This window comes from Glandiceps talaboti, chromosome 18 (assembly GCF_964340395.1).
Source record: "Glandiceps talaboti chromosome 18, keGlaTala1.1, whole genome shotgun sequence".
NCBI classification, from domain to species: Eukaryota; Metazoa; Hemichordata; class Enteropneusta; family Spengelidae; genus Glandiceps; species Glandiceps talaboti.
This window is the reverse complement of record NC_135566.1, coordinates 10127353-10145450: the sequence shown is the minus strand read 5'-3', so window position 1 is coordinate 10145450 and position 18098 is coordinate 10127353. Positions and strand designations below refer to the sequence as shown.

Genomic DNA, 18098 nt, shown 5'->3' with positions numbered 1-18098 from the left:
ATTGTGTGTAAATCCGGACACCGTCCCAGAGGTACAACTGCCCACAGAATGTTCCCACAATTCCAAGCGCAAGGTCACTTCGAGGTCAAGAGGTAACAACGTACATCGTGCTGTCCCTTCCAACTCTTTCCGGTATCACGTCGGCATCTTCTTGTTCATTTTGGGTAAGTTTTACGCCATGTAAACCGTTTTCAGACGGACTTACATGAAGGAACAGATTAAGAAAACTTCAGTTGTTACAACCGGCGAACTAAATATTAATTCTGTGTGCAATTTTGTCCTGTTTTAAAACCAGGATTATACCGAGAAGAAATTTCCTCAGAGACTGTTAAGGTTCCACCCACGGCGTGCATATTTCATTTATCAGTGTTTCATCTGACCCGTTTAAAGTACGCCCATAAAACATAACCGCGCTGTCACCGTGCGTCACTCGCAATGCTATCGCTGTTATAAATAAGATATTTATACAAACTCATGACCGATGCATTTCTACAAAAAGTAAACTGACATGAACATAGATTAAACAAATACGGAAGACGAAAACATCTCAGGTGTTGTTAACAAGTTTGCAAAGTGTCGCCATTTCTGTTTACTTTCGTTTAAGAAAAATGATTTTTTTTTCGCATTCATGAGGAAGCTACTTAATTTTCATCTTGACATCTGTTCTTCTCGATCTCTATTAAAATATTTTTGTAAAAAAAATACACCACACAATGGACGTACGTTGCAGGTGACCATGAATTTGAATGACATCTGTTCACAAAAAAAAACTATTTTCATTTTAACAAACATTTTTTAGAAGAGATACAGGTAATGATAAAAAAGAAAGTATATATGGACAAAGAAAGGGAAAATAAAGAAATGACAATACAACAAACTTACTGACTGAATTCATTAAGATTTTGCTTCAATTGTCTACTAAGGTTGTTGACCTTGAAAGTACTTTAAAATCATTTTAAAATATCAGGTAGTGTAAAAGTTAATGTAACCTGTCTAAAGTCAGCTAGTACAGGACTATAACAGTCTACTGGATCAAATTTATTTTTATGATAGAAATATTATGTTATATTATTTCATCATTTGTCCTATGAAGACATATCAAATTATACAGTGTAAATAAAAAATAAAATAACTAAAATATTTTTTTTTCTTAAAAAAGTCACATCCTTCCCTCTGGCTTTATAGGACACAGAGAATATGAAATCAAATAAAAAAATGTCACATACGTTGTTACAATTAAAAGTCTTAAAAAGAAAAACTGTAATAATAAATAATAATATTGTCAACCTCAGACCCCATTTTAGACCCATTTTGACCAAAAACCAATACCCCATTTTAGACCATTCAAATTTTTAGAAGACCACATTGTAGACCAAAATAGATACTAGTAATCACCAATATGAAAATGTCAACCAATGAAGTAGCTGGTGGAAATTCCGAGGGAAATTCCCAGAAATTTTGAACTAGTCGAGGGTTTGTTATGTGGTTCCTTCCAGGACCTCATTTTCGACCAAACAAAATCAAAAATTGTATAAAGTGGACCCCATTTTAGACTCCTTATCTCTAGAAATACTGCACCCATTTTAGACCAAAGATTGAAAACCCCCACCCTATAGGGCAGTACATATACTTATACCCAATAAGTGGGAGTACCCCACTCCCCAGTTCATCCACTACATATGTATTGGATGAACACTGAATATTCATGACTCCTAAGTGCTTAATACATTCAGATAGTCATGAATATTCAGTGATCACCTAATACATATGTATGTATGCCTAGTACTGTGAGTAAGCAGTGGATCACTATGACAACAATAAAGATGAAATAGATTGTGAGTTTGGTGTTTTGTGGTAATCGTGTGAAATTTATGCGGTGAAATCATAAAATGATGCAGAACCGAATGTTTATAAAAAAACCTTTATTTCCTGGAGTGGCAGGCATTCCCACTCATTAGTGAATGATTGGTAGGAGTACCAACAATGAAGAATCATTCAATCTATTATGTGGGTTGATTTTTGCAGTTGTCTTCACTGAAGTAGGGAGGGTTATTTTTGTGTTTCCCCAAGGATCTGCAGACTGAATGGGCTGGACAAACACACACAAAAAAGACAGACGCGGGGATATTTCAGCGATGCGCATGCTGACCAGAAACAATTCCTTTTTTTACGACTTATGTGGATAGATTTTAAGAATTTGTAAATGAATATTTCATTTCATAATTCAAAAATAAGTACCATAAGTAAATAAATCATCTTTTTAATGGGAAATTTTGCAGCCATGGTGTTTTCTTTTTTAACAACTATTTTTTAGCGTCACCAGATTGTTTCACTTAGTTTTTAGAAATTGTTTTCTCGCAGTTAGTTACAAAAAGTTTGTCAAAAATATATTTGTCATAATTAGCCTTATTTTTTTATTATTTAAAAACAACAACAACAAATATTGTGTTTTTGTTACCTATACAGGACCATCAATCAATTCACACTGGATTCTGAAATGCCCACCTGTGTGTGTGCTGTGTCTTGCTGCAGTAACAACACAAGAAAACTCCGACTTTGGAAGAAACTGACTTGTCAAAAACATGAATGCAACTATGGTACAGGTCGTTGTGTATGCTCACCACCGTTCACGCTTTATCCGTTCCCAACTGAAATGAAAGACCCAGAAGGCAGACATGTATGGACACAACTTGTCTGTCAGAATATACCATCCAGGAAACACTGGGCTCCCTCCAGATATGAGAGAGTATGTTCTAAACATTTCAAAGATGGTATGCCCACAGCACAAAATCCCTACCCAGTATTACATCTGAATGACCCAGGAGCCAAAGCCAACAGACGTGGAAGACCCAGACATCCAGGCATATTAGAATCAATTGAAGTGCCAGAAAAGATCAGAAAACTAGAAAAGAATGCTACAACTTCAAGGGGAGAACCAGAAGATGAGGATGAACTTTTCGATGATAGTGAACCCGGGGAGAGTGATGAGAATAGTAGAGATAGTCAAGATGTGACTGTTGGAGATGTAGAAAGCCTTGTTAGCAGAGATAGTCAAGAATCAGATGACACAGATAAAGAAAGTTTGCATGAAAATGAAACAGCTGCTATTGATGAGGATACAGGCAACACACAAGAAGAGGAGCCGTCTGAACCTGCAGATCTATCTACAGCACAGCATAAAGATGATGCAACCTCAGTAAACACACCAACAAGCACGGAGTCTTGCAAAGATTTGACATCATCTAACTCAGCACAAGTTCAAGAACAACCCATGGACTTGCAATCTTCCAAGAATAGTTCTGATACTATCAACTCAGCCGAAAGTAAAGATGGAGAAGTTAAAAGTCAGCCATCACATGAGAATACAATAAAAGAGGAAGATAAAACAGATGCCAACCCGTCTACTACAGATGCACCCATTGATTTACGTTCTTCTAGTCCTAAAACACAGAAAGCAGTTAATGTACAACGCATGCCACCTCCCACTTCAACTGTAGCTTCAGAGTCTGCTCAGCCTCAGGTTACACCTAAATTGGTAGGGACTGTTGCCAAAGAGAAAACACTTACAGCAAGTGATATGCCCATTAATTTGAAGTCTTCGATTAGGCCTGGAGGTGATAAATCAGTGCATAAACAAATACTTCATTTGCAAGCACTCCAACCAAAGCCTTCACAAGCACCACAACACAGCCAAGGTGAGTGAGGATGAAGTGTTAGTGAGTTTATATGAAGTGTTGGTGAGTAAGGATGAAGTGTTAGTGAGTTAGGATGAAGTGTTAGTGAGTTAGGATGAAGTGTTAGTGAGTTAGGATGAAGTGTTGGTGAGTCAGAATGAAGTGCTGGTGAGTTAGAATATAATAATAATAATAATAATAATAATAATCAGGGCATGCCTTTTGAGGCGAGCGATCGCTCCGCTCGCCTACCGCTCGCGCAAATTGAAATCCACGAGAGCGATTTTCCACTCGCGTGGGCCCCAACCAACCTGTACAACAGCCTGATGTTATTTTATATCATTTTTCAATATGTGGTTACCATAAAAATCAACGTTTATTCGGTAAAATTACGTGGTGGGAGCGTGGAACACTTCCGTGTTCATAATCGTCGATCTCCAGCTGAAGTCAGCGCTGTCATTCATGACCTATATATGTATCTGAAATTTGCATTGTACTACCCTTATATGGGAAAAATAGTGACGTATTCGAAGCGGGACATGCATGATGTCATGGCATATCATGAATATTGATCAGCTCAGTATGCAGGGAGATTTCAACTTTCGCATCATTGCAATTTGCGCAATTACGATTGATACGATGACTGTTTGGAGTTCTCGTTTTCAGCAATCCATCGATGAGTTTAGTTTTAAACTCCGATCGGCCTAGTTTTGTTAGAACGTGGTTTTGGAGACCATCCTACGTGCCTCCGGAACATGAACAACAACTGCGATTTATAGTCGCTACACAAAGTACATGCCTAGAGTTCCGACAATAGCTTGGCGATGTTTTGGAGGGCATTGAAAGAATGACAATAAAATATTATAAGATCGACTATTTTACAAAATAAAAATAAAAATAATCTGTCGATATTTTTCCCATCTTATCTTATTATTCTCGTGCAGTTTTCAGAGAAATTCCCGGGTTTTTATTTCATAATCTCCAACACACAGTTTCATTGTTTTTGTCCGATGATCTACTCAACTGCCGACCACGTCTGTTTTACCTCCATGACTTTATCGACTGCAGTAACATATAAAATATTTGCTCGAATTTTCGCCTTGTTGTGATTTCTAAAACAAAGTAGGTCTGCTGCTCAGACGTGATAGGATCTCGCTACTTTAGTCGGCGACACCGGTCGTCCGTGTGCAGGTACTACTACTAGGTGGGGTTACGTGTGTTATTGTCTCGGATCGCGGATCGAGTGAATGGTTACAAATTAGTCAAATAAGCAAGCAATTTAACGTCAAAGCTCAACATCAGGAGGCATTTGTCATCTGGGGTACGTTAGTTTTTGTCGATTCATTATAGTTTTGAACAATCTCAAGTTTGAATTAGCTGCATTTTAAGCGAAATAGAAGTGGTGGTTTCTTCAATGCCCTGCAAAACATGTACTTTGTAGCGACTATAAATTGTTCCGGAGGTGATATTCAGGTAGTATGCTTTTATAAAAACGTTCGAATTTGAAATTAAAAACCTAGTTTTCTATTGTACTACATGTAGTCACAACAAAAAACTGAATATCTTATCAAGATTTTGATGTGCACAGACTTAACAAAATTGTTGCAATAATAATTGTTGTACAAATAACCAAACGAACTGTTACTTATAAATATATTTTTGCATACATTTTTTAAATGTTTTTTTTTTGTTAATTTTATTTATTCGGAGCCAACTGGCCAAAAATACAAATAGAAATGAAAATGAAATTTTTTTCTTCACTCTCCTGACTATTTTCAGGAGAGGTATTAAATCACTCGCCTACCACTCGCCTGGATGGTTTCAGGAGAGTGATTTTTAGCTCTCCTGCCATTTTCAAAAGACATGCCCTGAATAATAATAATAATATGATTTATTTCCCAATATTTAAACATACAATATACAAGGAAATAATACAATTACATGATAACGGGAAAGAGGAGATTGGAAGTACTAATAATTATTAAGTAACTAATCAAGTCCATCCCCTTAAATACATACAGTGTACTTAATCAAACAAAATACAATAGTCTGGGCTTATGTTCAAAAAACATACGGCTACAACATACAATATATACATGGAAGAAGAATAACTAACTATTGACTAATTATTGTTTACAAGAAAAACTAGACACATGCAAATATGAAGTGTTAGTGACTTAGGATGAAGTGTAGTGGGTTAGGATGAAGTGTTGGTGAGTTATTAGACAAAGATGCTTTTCTCTCAACCTGGAATTTGTATATGAATTGAAATATGATGAGTGACATTTACATATTTGCCATATAAGGCTGATGTTAGAAAAGAGCTTCACCCCTATTTAATTTTACAGGTACTCCAGTCAGAAGCTCAGTTCACTTAGCAGGAGGATCTATCCCAAGAAACCAAAATTTTACCATGGTGCCAAGTCTAGCTGCAGTGAGTGACCCAGGACAGAGCAAGTACAATGATCTACTGACTGTCATTGAGGATATGGGTAGGGAAGTCAGACCTACGTATGCTGGTAGCAAAACATCCATGGAAAGATTGAAAAGAGGTAATACCGATATTATAGTAATAATGGTACATGCAAATTTTGAAGCACCCTCTGTAATGACTGTAGTGATCATAGCACTGTACATTTTATTGCCCAGATATGGACCTGTACGTCTTACACAACTCCCTGAGGAGTACATAATACCCTGCAACCTCTGTAAGTCCATAGAAATAAATCCTCCACATAACTTTGTCCTACCAGGTTCCCATTTATGTAGTTCAGTTGACTTTTTTATTTTCACCCGCCTCTTATATTTTGTGGAACAGCGCCCTCTCTGGCAAGAATAAAAAAGTGTCTGGACTGTCGACATCATCTACAGTCATAGTGGTGGCGGCAATAGGTGGTTCACGAATAGAGCATTTAATTCATGACGGAAGTTATTCAAGAAGGGGGAGGGTTTTCATGGCAATTGTGTAGAGAAGCTGGGAAAGGGACTGTTACCAGGAATCCAATAAAAAGAAAATAGAGGGAAGGAAAAGGGGAGGCAGAGAAACATGAAGATAATTTTTTTTTATAAATCGATTGATTGCTGGGAAAAACTAAAAATAAGATCACCCTAACACATTATTGTTGTATTTTGATTCACCTGTAGGTATTACATATGCCAGAGTTCTCCTACAACAGTGTAAGGTGGAAGCCAAGCGAAGTGCCAGATACTGAATATGCCAATACAAGAATTGTGTTTACAGTGGGTGGCAGATTACTTCTTGTTACATGGGAAGTATAAGTATACTTAATTTCATTGAAAGGAGAGAGTGGCTGCTCTGCCTTGACCTAATTGTCGCTGATTTAGGAAAGTGTACAATGTAACCACGAGTCACATGTAAAAGTATTTTCACTGAGGAATTTTATTTGCATCGATGAATGTGTGAAAATAGTGGAAATAAATTCTAAATGAAAAATGTTGTATTTCACATCATGCATGACTGTGAATGGTACATACAAAGGCTTTCGCAACAAACAATTGTTGACAATTCATAAACAAGGTATCTACAAGAAAAGTGGTACCAGTAAGACGTGTTAGAACTTCATGAAACACATGACTGATAAACATAGTGGTATGGAAAATTGCACCCCTGTGGAATGGAAGTCATGGTTATGAGTCAGATTGTAAGTAACACACTCCTTGGTAAAGAACATTATTACATATGTATCAGTGATAACTTGCATCGGTGCAAAGGCATATTAGTAGTATTTTCACTGGCAGAGTTTAAGATTCAATGCCAGAAGCTTTTGCATGTAAATCCAGGATATGGTCAACTTCAAGTGACAACCATACCTGAGTCAATCCTCTCCATATAGTGAATACATGGCATTGTATCAGGGCAATGTATCAATATGCTTATACTATGACTAGACCGACTTGGCCAATCAGAGGCCTTGATTTTGGTTGGTTATATGGAGCCATAACCCACTCTTTTGTAGGGATGTGATCTATATTACAATTTGAGCCAATCACGCCATAGTATAAGGAAGATAGACAACTCATTCAGTAGGGTTATGTGCCAATAAACGAGGGGGGGCGTAACCCCCCTGAACTCGTTGACTATCTATTTATACATAGCATATCCTGGAACTGCCAACAAGTTCATATTTAAAAGACTGTCAACACATTTTGTAACAAGCTCCCTGAATAGATATTTTTTTGTAAAGCAATTATAACTAAAATCCAAATGACAGGAAAAATCTACACAAATCTAGCAAAGGTACTTAGAGAAATTAATTTCTATTTTGTAATATTTTTTTGTGTGAATTTCTTTGAACAATGTAAATTTACTAGTACTTTGTAAGATAAAAGTACAGAGATGTAATTAGAATTGAGTTTTCTTCAGATCATTCATTTCTAAGTACACTTTGCCATACAATGAATTGGATAATGTTTATTTTGGATTTTTAATATATGAAACAATTTCATCATGGTTTCCTTCTTGAAAAATCAATGTGAAACAACATTGACCAAGTCTGTGTTTATAACTCAATAAATTGCAAAAAGCTAAAAAATGTGTAAAAAGTTAGTTATTGTACATACAATAACACATTTTGACACATTTATTAATATTTTGCAATTTATTGAGTTACAATCAAGGACTTGGCATATGTTGTTTCACATCGATTTTTCAAGTAGGAAGCCACAATAAAATTGGTTTATTAAGGCGTAAAAAGAAATTGTGTGGTTCTGATTACATTCAATTTTAGAATAGGTGGGGTAGGTAGATTTTTTATTTTATTTTTAATTTTCTTTTCATATTTGAGTGTCTAGTTCAGGTAGTTATGTTTTTCTATTGTTTTCTATATGGTCTCTGTGTTATTGGTTACTTCTCATCAGATGTACAGCCATTACAGATTGAAAGAACAGTTTTATTTTGTCTTTTTCAGATTGGAAGAACAGTTTTATATTGTCTTTTTCAGTTGATGTCAGTGTTTGCATCCACTATTTCTTGCGAGACTTCACAATTTTAGCAATTTTTTTTTCTTTTTTTTCTCAAATATTTAAAAAAAAGTTTAGGGTCGGTGTAAAAAACTAGGTGGGGTCAGGTAACCGGAACCAAACAATTTTTTTTTTTATTTGGCCTAATTAAAAATCCAAAATAAACCCAATCCTCATCCATTAGGCAGCCACTTTAAACGATCAGACTCACTGTATAAGTAACTACACAGTCAGGATCAATTGTTTTCGTGTTTTTGTTTATGTATTTTTAAGGAATGTATGCTAGCACCCACTCACAAAACTTGTATTTGATTTCCTTTTCTAGGTGTATAATTTCACTTTGTTATTTTCTGCACTATCTATATGGTGTTTGAAGGATTGTATGTTGCAGTGGTCACAATTGATAATGATGTAGTATATAATATTTTATAAAATTGATATTGTGATAATGTCCAGCAATGAAATAAAATTCACTGAGTAATGATGCCAGTTGTATGTGTTGATGATTTTAGCCAATGCAATGTCTGCTTGTGTGTATGCTAAATGATGTCTAATACCATTGAATGTGATGGAAGAATGTGACATCTGGTGAAATTGGAAAGATCTGAAATGGGAGTGGTGAAATTTACGTGACTGGAGGTCGATATATGGTGAACTTTTGGCATGGTGTGAAATTGACGTGGTGAAACTGAGGTGGTGAAATTGGTATAGAGGTGACAGTTGAAATGGTGAAATTGGCACAATTCAAGGTTGACATGGTATAATTGGTATTTGAAGATGGTGAAATACTCCTCTTGCTAATCTAGGTGTATGCGTGTGAAGCCCATATAGTTTGGGTAAGCAAAACATGCAATATTAAACCTTCCCCACACTTTCAGCTAAGATTATTTTTTATGGACATCACATGAATACACCCACATTTACAATAGTACTAGTGGAAGGGTCATTTAACACATGAAATCACATGGCGAAACTGTCATAAATCGTATACGGTAATAGTGATCTTGGATATGTTATCATTTTCCTGACCTCTATGACCCAGACCATACCATTCTTACATAGGGGTTACCAAACCATACAGAGAGTGAAAATAACATACACACTTCAAACATTATGATAATACGGGACAATTTAATGTTATGATTATCAGATTACTGCTGACATCTCAAATCAACTTTACACTGTATCGGTACTAATAAGAGTTTGAATGGAGTCATTTAATACTCAGACAAATAGACAAACTTAATCTGTTGTCATTGACAAGTCTATCCTTTGGCAAATGTGGGTGAAAGTTCTATGGTCAGTCTAACCACAGTCTCATCCTTATAAGTAAGTCATAAACATTGTTTGTATCTAGTGCAAATAATAAAATCTTGGAATTCCTATAAGAGCGAAGAATCACATGCTGTTGATTCACACTCACTTTACAATTTAAATTGTCAAATATTAAATACCTGTAAAATTCAATCAAACGATATTCTTCAAAAAAAATGTATCTGCTTACTGTTATCTAAATAGTTTACAGTAACTGCATTTTGATGTGTAAATGTCACTGTATAAGACCCCAAGTACACAGAATATACAACTGTATTTTACACCCCACAGCATTCTGACTTCATACTGAACTGATGTGTATATCAGTGATCATACGACACCCATCTCAGACTGATTCCATATGATTATTCTCTCCCATGTTCTCTATAAAGACCTCATTTTGCATTTTGACCATTTTTCATGATTACTGTACCTATTAATTTGCATACCACATGACACAATTTATCTACATGTCAAAATGTTTAAAACGGAAACTGTACAATATCTTTCAATTTAAGTACGGCAATCTGTGGCTGACAGGGCTCCCAAAACCAAGCCAAATCAGAATGCCAATGATCTCATAATATTTCACCTTCAACAGTTTACAATTGACAAAAACTATTTTAATATATTATTAATTGTCACTGTCATTGTCCTGTAGACTGGCTTTGAAGGCTTTCAACTTTTCCAACTTTATTCTTGTTTTCCTTTTCTTTTCGTGTTTCTTCTGTTGTTCCTTCTTTTGCTCTTGTATGATAATGCTATCATCTCCTTTGAAATGAATGTCAAGTTTTTCTCTTAGAATTTTTCTGGCTATTTGTTGGTTCTTTGTCTGGGATCGGGTCTGGTGGCACTGCAATTAACAGACGGAAATCAACAATTTTTCACTGATCTGAGGTCAGTGCAGAAAATTGTATTTCTAAACTTGCAATGTTCACTTCTGTGGTGTAGGGTGACTTGGGCTATATGCCTGGCAAACTGACTGGCATCAGCCTTGCTTTGCATTGTATTTTCCTATTCATCAGATAGTGTATTGTACTGGTTATTGAGATGAAGGAAATGACATTTCAATAGCCAAGGAAGATTAGTGTCAGTCTTTTATCAAAATAAGTAATAATGACTAAATGCACAAGAATGGTTCAACTTGTTTGTAGGTCACTGCATAATAAGACCATTCTGTCAGCACTGAATACAAATTTAATATACCAGATACTATACTCATCACCACCTAACCTGCTTTAAGTTTGGTCCACCAAACTGCAGTTCTGCTAATACACCCTAAGTACTGTTACAGTAGTAATAGTAGGTCAAACCATAGACCCTACACGAAATGGTCAAACAACATCAATGATGCCTTGATTAGTGACAATATAGCCTAGAGTCAAGATATATTGCAATTTTTACTATTGTCTCCCCACGATTAGCCTGGAAGCCATGCAGAATGGGATTATAGAAAAAAGCTAAATCTAAAATCCCAATCCACATGGATTCCAGGCTACCCCACAATAGTCAAAATCATCCCCACATGACTTGCTTTGTTGCTAATAGTAATGACATGGATTTATTGAATACAAACCTTAACAACAATGCCTGTGGGTATATGCTTTAGTACCACACAATTGCTAGTTTTATTGGTGGCTTGTCCACCAGGGCCAGATCCACGAACAAAGTCTTCCTCAAGTTCATCTTCTTTCAAATGTACCAAATGATCTTCTATCCTGTTTCTTTTCCACCTTACTGGAACTATACATATACAATTATGTTGTAACGCAGTGTCTGGTAAAGACGCACATCGCAGTTTCTTCAAATACGGAATTCTAGAGAGATTTTGAAAGTGATGGAGCCGTCTGTAACCATGGAAACCGATGTGAGTGGACATGATGGAGATCAGTGGTGATGGAAATATTACAACTCTTGCACAACATATTAAATTCATTGCCTTTGTTCTGTTTCACAGGTAAGGTTCTTCAAACTTCTGATCCATGTCCCCCAAAACAGGTGCAGTATTTCAAATATACTAGAATCGATCTTCTACAAAAGGTACGTACGATACTACGCTGTAATAATAGTCACCCTAGGCATAGGTAAGTACATGTCTTGCCATGCAACATCTCATTTTCATCAACATGGCGTGTACGACAGTCAAATGTTACACCGTGTTTGATTGGTGCAACATTTTCAATGACGTTATAATTGACCAATCATTTTTTATATTGACTCCTTCAACTAGAAATTCTTCACGCGCATGCCCAGGTCAACTGGCGTCTGCAAAGGTCACGAACGGTGCACGTACGAAGTCGAATGGTAAACAAATACCAGCAGCTCGTATTTCCAAAAATAAAATAAAAAGGTGAGTGAGAATTTTTTCCTTTGACCTGTACAAGAGTTCCAAGTTTGTGGTTATGCAACTGAGAAATTGGTGAGCGTTTCGTGTATTCCGTGGCAATATCGACCGTTGTCAGTCATTTCAGTCACGTCGGTGCATGTTGTGATGTGCGGGGGCATACACAGTTGTCAATGAGTCCTTTATCACATTCTCCAATGATTATTGTAGGCAACAATGTTCGCTTCACTCTTTCATTGAACAAGTGACTATATGTTATGTGACATAGTCGCAACTGCATATTTTTTCCTTCGTTACTGAACTCGGTAGCCGATGTCAAACTTCATGAATTCCTGAACGATTGAATGAATATGTTAATGGGACAGCATAATAAAACCAGTCAAGTGGGTCGTTCAGAGATCATTTCATGTTTGTGCATGTACGGATCCCGTTAGAACATCTCGTGTATGAAGACATCGAACTGGCCTTTCTTAGTACTGTAGTGGTTCTGCGCTGTGGAAACTTCCACTAAAGTCCGTCTCGCACCAGGTGTTTTAGGCGAGAAGCTCTGATATATTGACGCATTTCCTGCCTGCCTATTTTAATACACGTAACAGACAGGTAACGTTACACTAACATGATTCCTCACAATGCACTACACAATGTATTACACACGTGGGATTTTTTTTGCATCCATTACACTTATCGTTTGTACAATACAATGGAAATGATGGGAGGATTAATACAAACACTTGATGGTTTTGTAATATCTGCCGATGCAAAAGAACACACAGGTTTAAGGATCTTTCAGATGCATATCCACAATATATTAATAATATCAAATATAATTGTAAAAAGAACAGTTGACTGAAAACATGGATAATGCTTGCTGTGTTGTCAGACGTATTGCCGCAGGTTACAACAAACAGATCTTTGGCATGAAGTCATAAAATGAAACACAGATCCAAACATGTCAGAGTTAACTTGCATAACATGTGCAAGATAATTTGACAACCATAACCAAAGACTAGTGGTTTCCATTCTCAGTTGATTTTTAAGCATGGCTTACTGAGGTGTTTCTTGTTTGATACTGAGCAAACAACATCCAACATGAATTATCGTTGTTAGATTATCCCAGTAAAGAATTATTAACACTATTCACAACCATTCAGGTGTCACCCTTGACCTTGGCGAGATAACCTTTAAACCAAGGACCAAATCCATGAGATAAGAAACACTGAATGACTGATGATGTACCAATAAATGGAGGCGAGACAAGAGTAGGCAGATTTATTCTCAGACCCTGGATGGAACCATAGACCCTCCACCAACAGGTTGGTGGAAGGTCTATGCTTGAATGTCCACTCTCCATGTTCATTTGGTAGACATTTTCAGGTCTGTCAATTTGATATAGGAAAGATTGGCCACCAAGCTAAGGCAGGCTGGTAAAAACATGATTTCATGCCACCCAAAATCACCAAAATTAATAATTTTTACATGTAAATGTGACCATGAAGATACATTCTCGCAAACCAGAGCTGTTATTTCTTCCGCGACACTGCAAAATAACCTGTTGACAGTACGTTTTATACGGTGCCGTAAAAGAGGCCATGGTTTGCGACGATGATAAAGATATTGCACCATAGAGTAAGATTCGGATGGAAGAGGAGATATTCTCTTTGTAATGATATTGACTAAGCAAGGAGGAGGATATTAGTACCCCGGTACTTACTATGTTTCCCCTAATTAATTATGTAATACTGTAAACCACTCTTAGAATGTTTTCATCTGAGACAAGTTTTCATGAAAGTAAGTTGTCAATATATAAGTCTTAGTGATAAGGTGATACCTATTACCAAGGATCAACACTGATACTGTACCACATATGATTTTACATTGGAATGAACCATACTCAATGTGCCCAACTTAGTCTTTTGTGAACACTCACTTGTACACTAAACATTTTCTAGAAGGGAAAATATTAATGTTTACAGTACATTATGTTTAGGTTTACTAATCTGAAGAAATTTGGGAAAGGTACATGTATATGACCATTGTGTGCTGTTGAGGTAAAGTTCATGCAATCACAGACAAAAGGAGAGAAGTTACTCTGTCTATGATATAAAAAAGGAATTTGATAACATTTCCTTGTATTTTGTTATTTTCTTATAGGGGTATGGCAGAGCCAGATCCAAATTGTAAAGATACATTGTCATTGACTGCAGTGCCTAGCATCAGTGTGTTAGGTCCCACACCGGTTCCTTCACCAGAACACAGTTCAGATGAAGAGTCAAGAGTTATCAAACAAACTACAGTGGAACAGCCTGATGAAAGCAGTAATGTCAACCAAACAGATAAAGCCTGTACTGCTGAAAATGGAGCTGATGATATCACAGAGGAACAACAAGATGATGAAAATGATGATGTAGAGAAAACAACAGAAACTGAAGAAGTCTCCTCAAAGCCTCTTGTAGAGAACGAAGATGAAGATGATGTTGCAGGAGGTAGCGAAGGAAATGGAGCAGAAAGCAGTGAACCACATGACGATACTTTAAATGAAGAAACAGAGGAACCATCAAATGAAACAGAGGAACAATCAAATGAAAATACTGCAACAGTTGGTGAAGAACTGACAGAAGATGAGGGGAGTATAAAGGTGGATAATGTTCCTGGTGCTGAAATCAGTATTGATTCAGGTATTGCTAGTTTTGCAGCAACCAGTACTTCAAGGAATGGTACTGATACAACTATTGAAGGTCCGAGTATAAGTGAAAACATTGATGAGTTTTCAGAAGGTGTTGTCAAAATGGCAGGAGTTGATAGTACTGATGCACAGAATGAGGAGGATGCTGCATCTGATGTAAGTCCTGATCTTGAACCTAATCAGCTACTAAGAGATGTAGATGATGACATTGAATTTACTATCGATACTGAAGATTATGGTAGAGATGCCAGTGGCTTGCCACCGCAGCTTGGTAATTTCATGTTGTTGTCTGGAGTATCTCCATGGGGACAGATTGGTGTGTCTCCGATGGGTTCACTATTGGCTGACATCATTGGTGCAAGGATGGAAGAAGAGGCAGAGCAACCTGATGATGATGGTGATGATGATGATGATAAAGATGCCACTGATGAGAAAGGCAGGAAAAGTCTAAAACGAGAAACCTCAGATGATACATCTGATGGAAATAGTCTTGAGGAACAACAAGAGAAGTGGCAAGATTTGATGAAGTTATTGGAAGAACAGCATCAACAACAATTATTGATGCAACAACAGCAACATGACCAGCAGTTAAAAATGATCTATTCACAGGTGGAACTCCTTGCTAAGAGAAAACAACGACGAAAAGAGAAACGACAATTGAAAGTTACAATACAAAGTCCAGAGAAAGATGAAGTCCAAGATGATGCAGCAGAAGAAGAAAAGGAGGAAGATGAAGCGGTTGCTAGGATGGAAACAAAAGATGAAGACGGTGATCAGGCAGAGCATTCAGAATCAGAAACTAAAGAAGACGTCACTAGGGCAGGTGGGGACAGGAATGAAGAGCCTCAGAGAGAATCTGTGAAAACCACTTTACCAAATGGAGACGCAACATGTGAAACTGACTCTCAGCAACAAAAACCAACATCCACAGATTCAAAAGAAGAAGTAGTGTTCAATTTAAACAGTTCAGGGGATTCTGAGTTCAACTACTGGAGGTTAGATGACAAAGATACTTTCCAAGAACTACCCATAAATAAACCAATACAAGATCAGGTAAAGTCATACCATATATCGTAATCTTTGAAATTTTTGTAAATGAAAGCTGATAATTCTGATTTTGTTTTTCATGGCAAAAGTCATATTTGATAGATTAGATTTAACTTTTTTTTTTCAGTTTTGTAGAATGTTCCAAAGAAAATACTTAGGAGAAATTCATTTAAATATTACATGTCAACAAATACGATAAAGAAAGCTAGCTAGAATTTTTCTCAAGCTTAGGTAGTATCGAAAACCAAATCATTGTGAAAGCAAAAATATTAATTATTCCAAATATATCAAGTTATCTTCAGTATCATACTTAGTACAATATGTAAATTAAAGTGGAAAAAAAATACATAGCAAAATTACAATTAGAAGTTAATGTTTTGTATGTTTGTCTTTCGTATGAAAGAGTTATTCACTTTGTACAACTGCTGACATCAGACTGTGGACAAATGGAACCTGTTACAAACAGAGAAAGTAAACAGCTGAATTTGATTAATAACACTCGGCACAGTATGTTGGAAGAACAGAGACTTGTATTACATTTCATCGTTTGATAAAAACAGCTGTATGGCCTCTATACATAAAAATTCATGTTCACCAACAAATTAGAATTTCACTGTCGTTGTCAAACCATGAAATGTAATACAACCCTCTGCTGTTCTAACATGCTGTGCCAAGTGTTATTACACTCCAATTCATTTTCGTTTACTTTCCCTGTTTGTAACAGATTCCGTTTGTCCACTGTCTGATGTCAGCAGTTGTAGATGTAGTCAAGTACCACTTATCTACATAACACAATTGTTTATTGTAGAATTGAAACTATAATGATATGAAATATTCAGGTATTGAATTATATGTTACTAGATATGTAATGCATTTCATACTTGTTTCAGACTACACCAGTGAAAGATGGAAAGAGTAGCTCACCACCACAACTTCATAGGTCTATGTCTTCTCCTACATCATTAGCTGAAGCCTTTTTGAACTCTAGGTAAGTATATATGGATTCATAGCTTTGTAAAGGGGCAAAAGCATTCATCATCAATATGTAATCGTCATGCAGTAAAATTTTCATAACACATGGACTTTTGGGTCTTTAGATAAAGAAGTTATTGTCCCACATCCTGTCGGGCGATAAACCACCCAGTCCTCAGACACAAATGCCCATATTGGGTTTGAAATGTATGACATTTTCTTGTACAAAGTCGTGGGTCATAATGATTTTCTCTACCTTTTACCTTGCAGTCAAAGATTGACATTGCGTGAAAAGCATGCTCGACACATGGCAGATTTGAGAACATATTATGAAGCAGAAATCTCAGAGTTGAAAGAACAGTTGGGTAATACTTCTGACATCAAGTCCAAATCACCTTATAGGAGACTAGAGAGAAATAATGCCAAACTGAAAGAAAGATGTGAACGATTAGAAATCGCTCTCAAATCAGCCAATAGGTAAGTTTTCATGCTACTGGATTCCTAGTATGTGGCGACCTAGGTAGACTGGTAGATCTATCATTGTTGGCACTTACATGTAATATGTAACAGCTTGTGCTTACATAAGCAAAGACGATGACAGATCTTTCAGTAGTGTGACCTGGCAGCATATTTCTACCAAATCTCTGTTTATTTAACGTTTTGCATTTTAAAGAAATGTTCTGGATACATTATGAACATTTTTATGAAACATTTCCAGGTCAGGAAAGAAAAAAAAGTTTTGCCAAATATATTGTTTCTGTCTAATAGTTATAACAGATTTTAAAAAATAATATTGTGTATATTGTAACTGTTTTTTGAAACTGAATGACACACATTGAGTCCTCAACAAAGTGAAACAAACAAAACAATGGCAAAAAGGATTCTACCAAATTAGAGTTAATTAGATAGACTAAGTATGGTTTTATTTTCCAATATCTGTTTGTTTCAGATGAACCCTCTGTATAAGTTTCAAAGCAAGACTCCAATCATCAATTTCAAAACACCTTTTGCTTATCTGTCACTGAGATTCTATAGCAAATCCCTTCCCAGTTTTCCTGTATCCCCTCAAAACACAAACAACAAA

The 18098-nt window shown here is 36.3% G+C and overlaps 2 protein-coding genes across 2 annotated transcripts; one reads left to right on the top strand and one right to left on the bottom strand.

Moving 5' to 3' along the window:
• The first annotated feature begins 116 nt into the window (after positions 1-116).
• LOC144449632 (uncharacterized) lies at positions 117-7937 on the top strand. The gene is made up of 4 exons (XM_078140205.1): positions 117-164; positions 2467-3695; positions 6023-6226; positions 6819-7937. The coding sequence occupies exons 2-4, from the start codon at positions 2498-2500 to the stop codon at positions 6884-6886; spliced, it is 1470 nt and encodes a 489-aa protein (XP_077996331.1). The 5' UTR covers positions 117-164; positions 2467-2497; the 3' UTR covers positions 6887-7937.
• A 2623-nt stretch (positions 7938-10560) lies between these two features.
• LOC144449535 (mitochondrial translation release factor in rescue-like) lies at positions 10561-12057 on the bottom strand. The gene is made up of 2 exons (XM_078140079.1): positions 11545-12057; positions 10561-10821 (listed from the first exon to the last, which is right to left on the bottom strand). The coding sequence occupies exons 1-2, from the start codon at positions 11902-11904 to the stop codon at positions 10603-10605; spliced, it is 579 nt and encodes a 192-aa protein (XP_077996205.1). The 5' UTR covers positions 11905-12057; the 3' UTR covers positions 10561-10602.
• Between the last annotated feature and the right edge of the window lie 6041 nt (positions 12058-18098).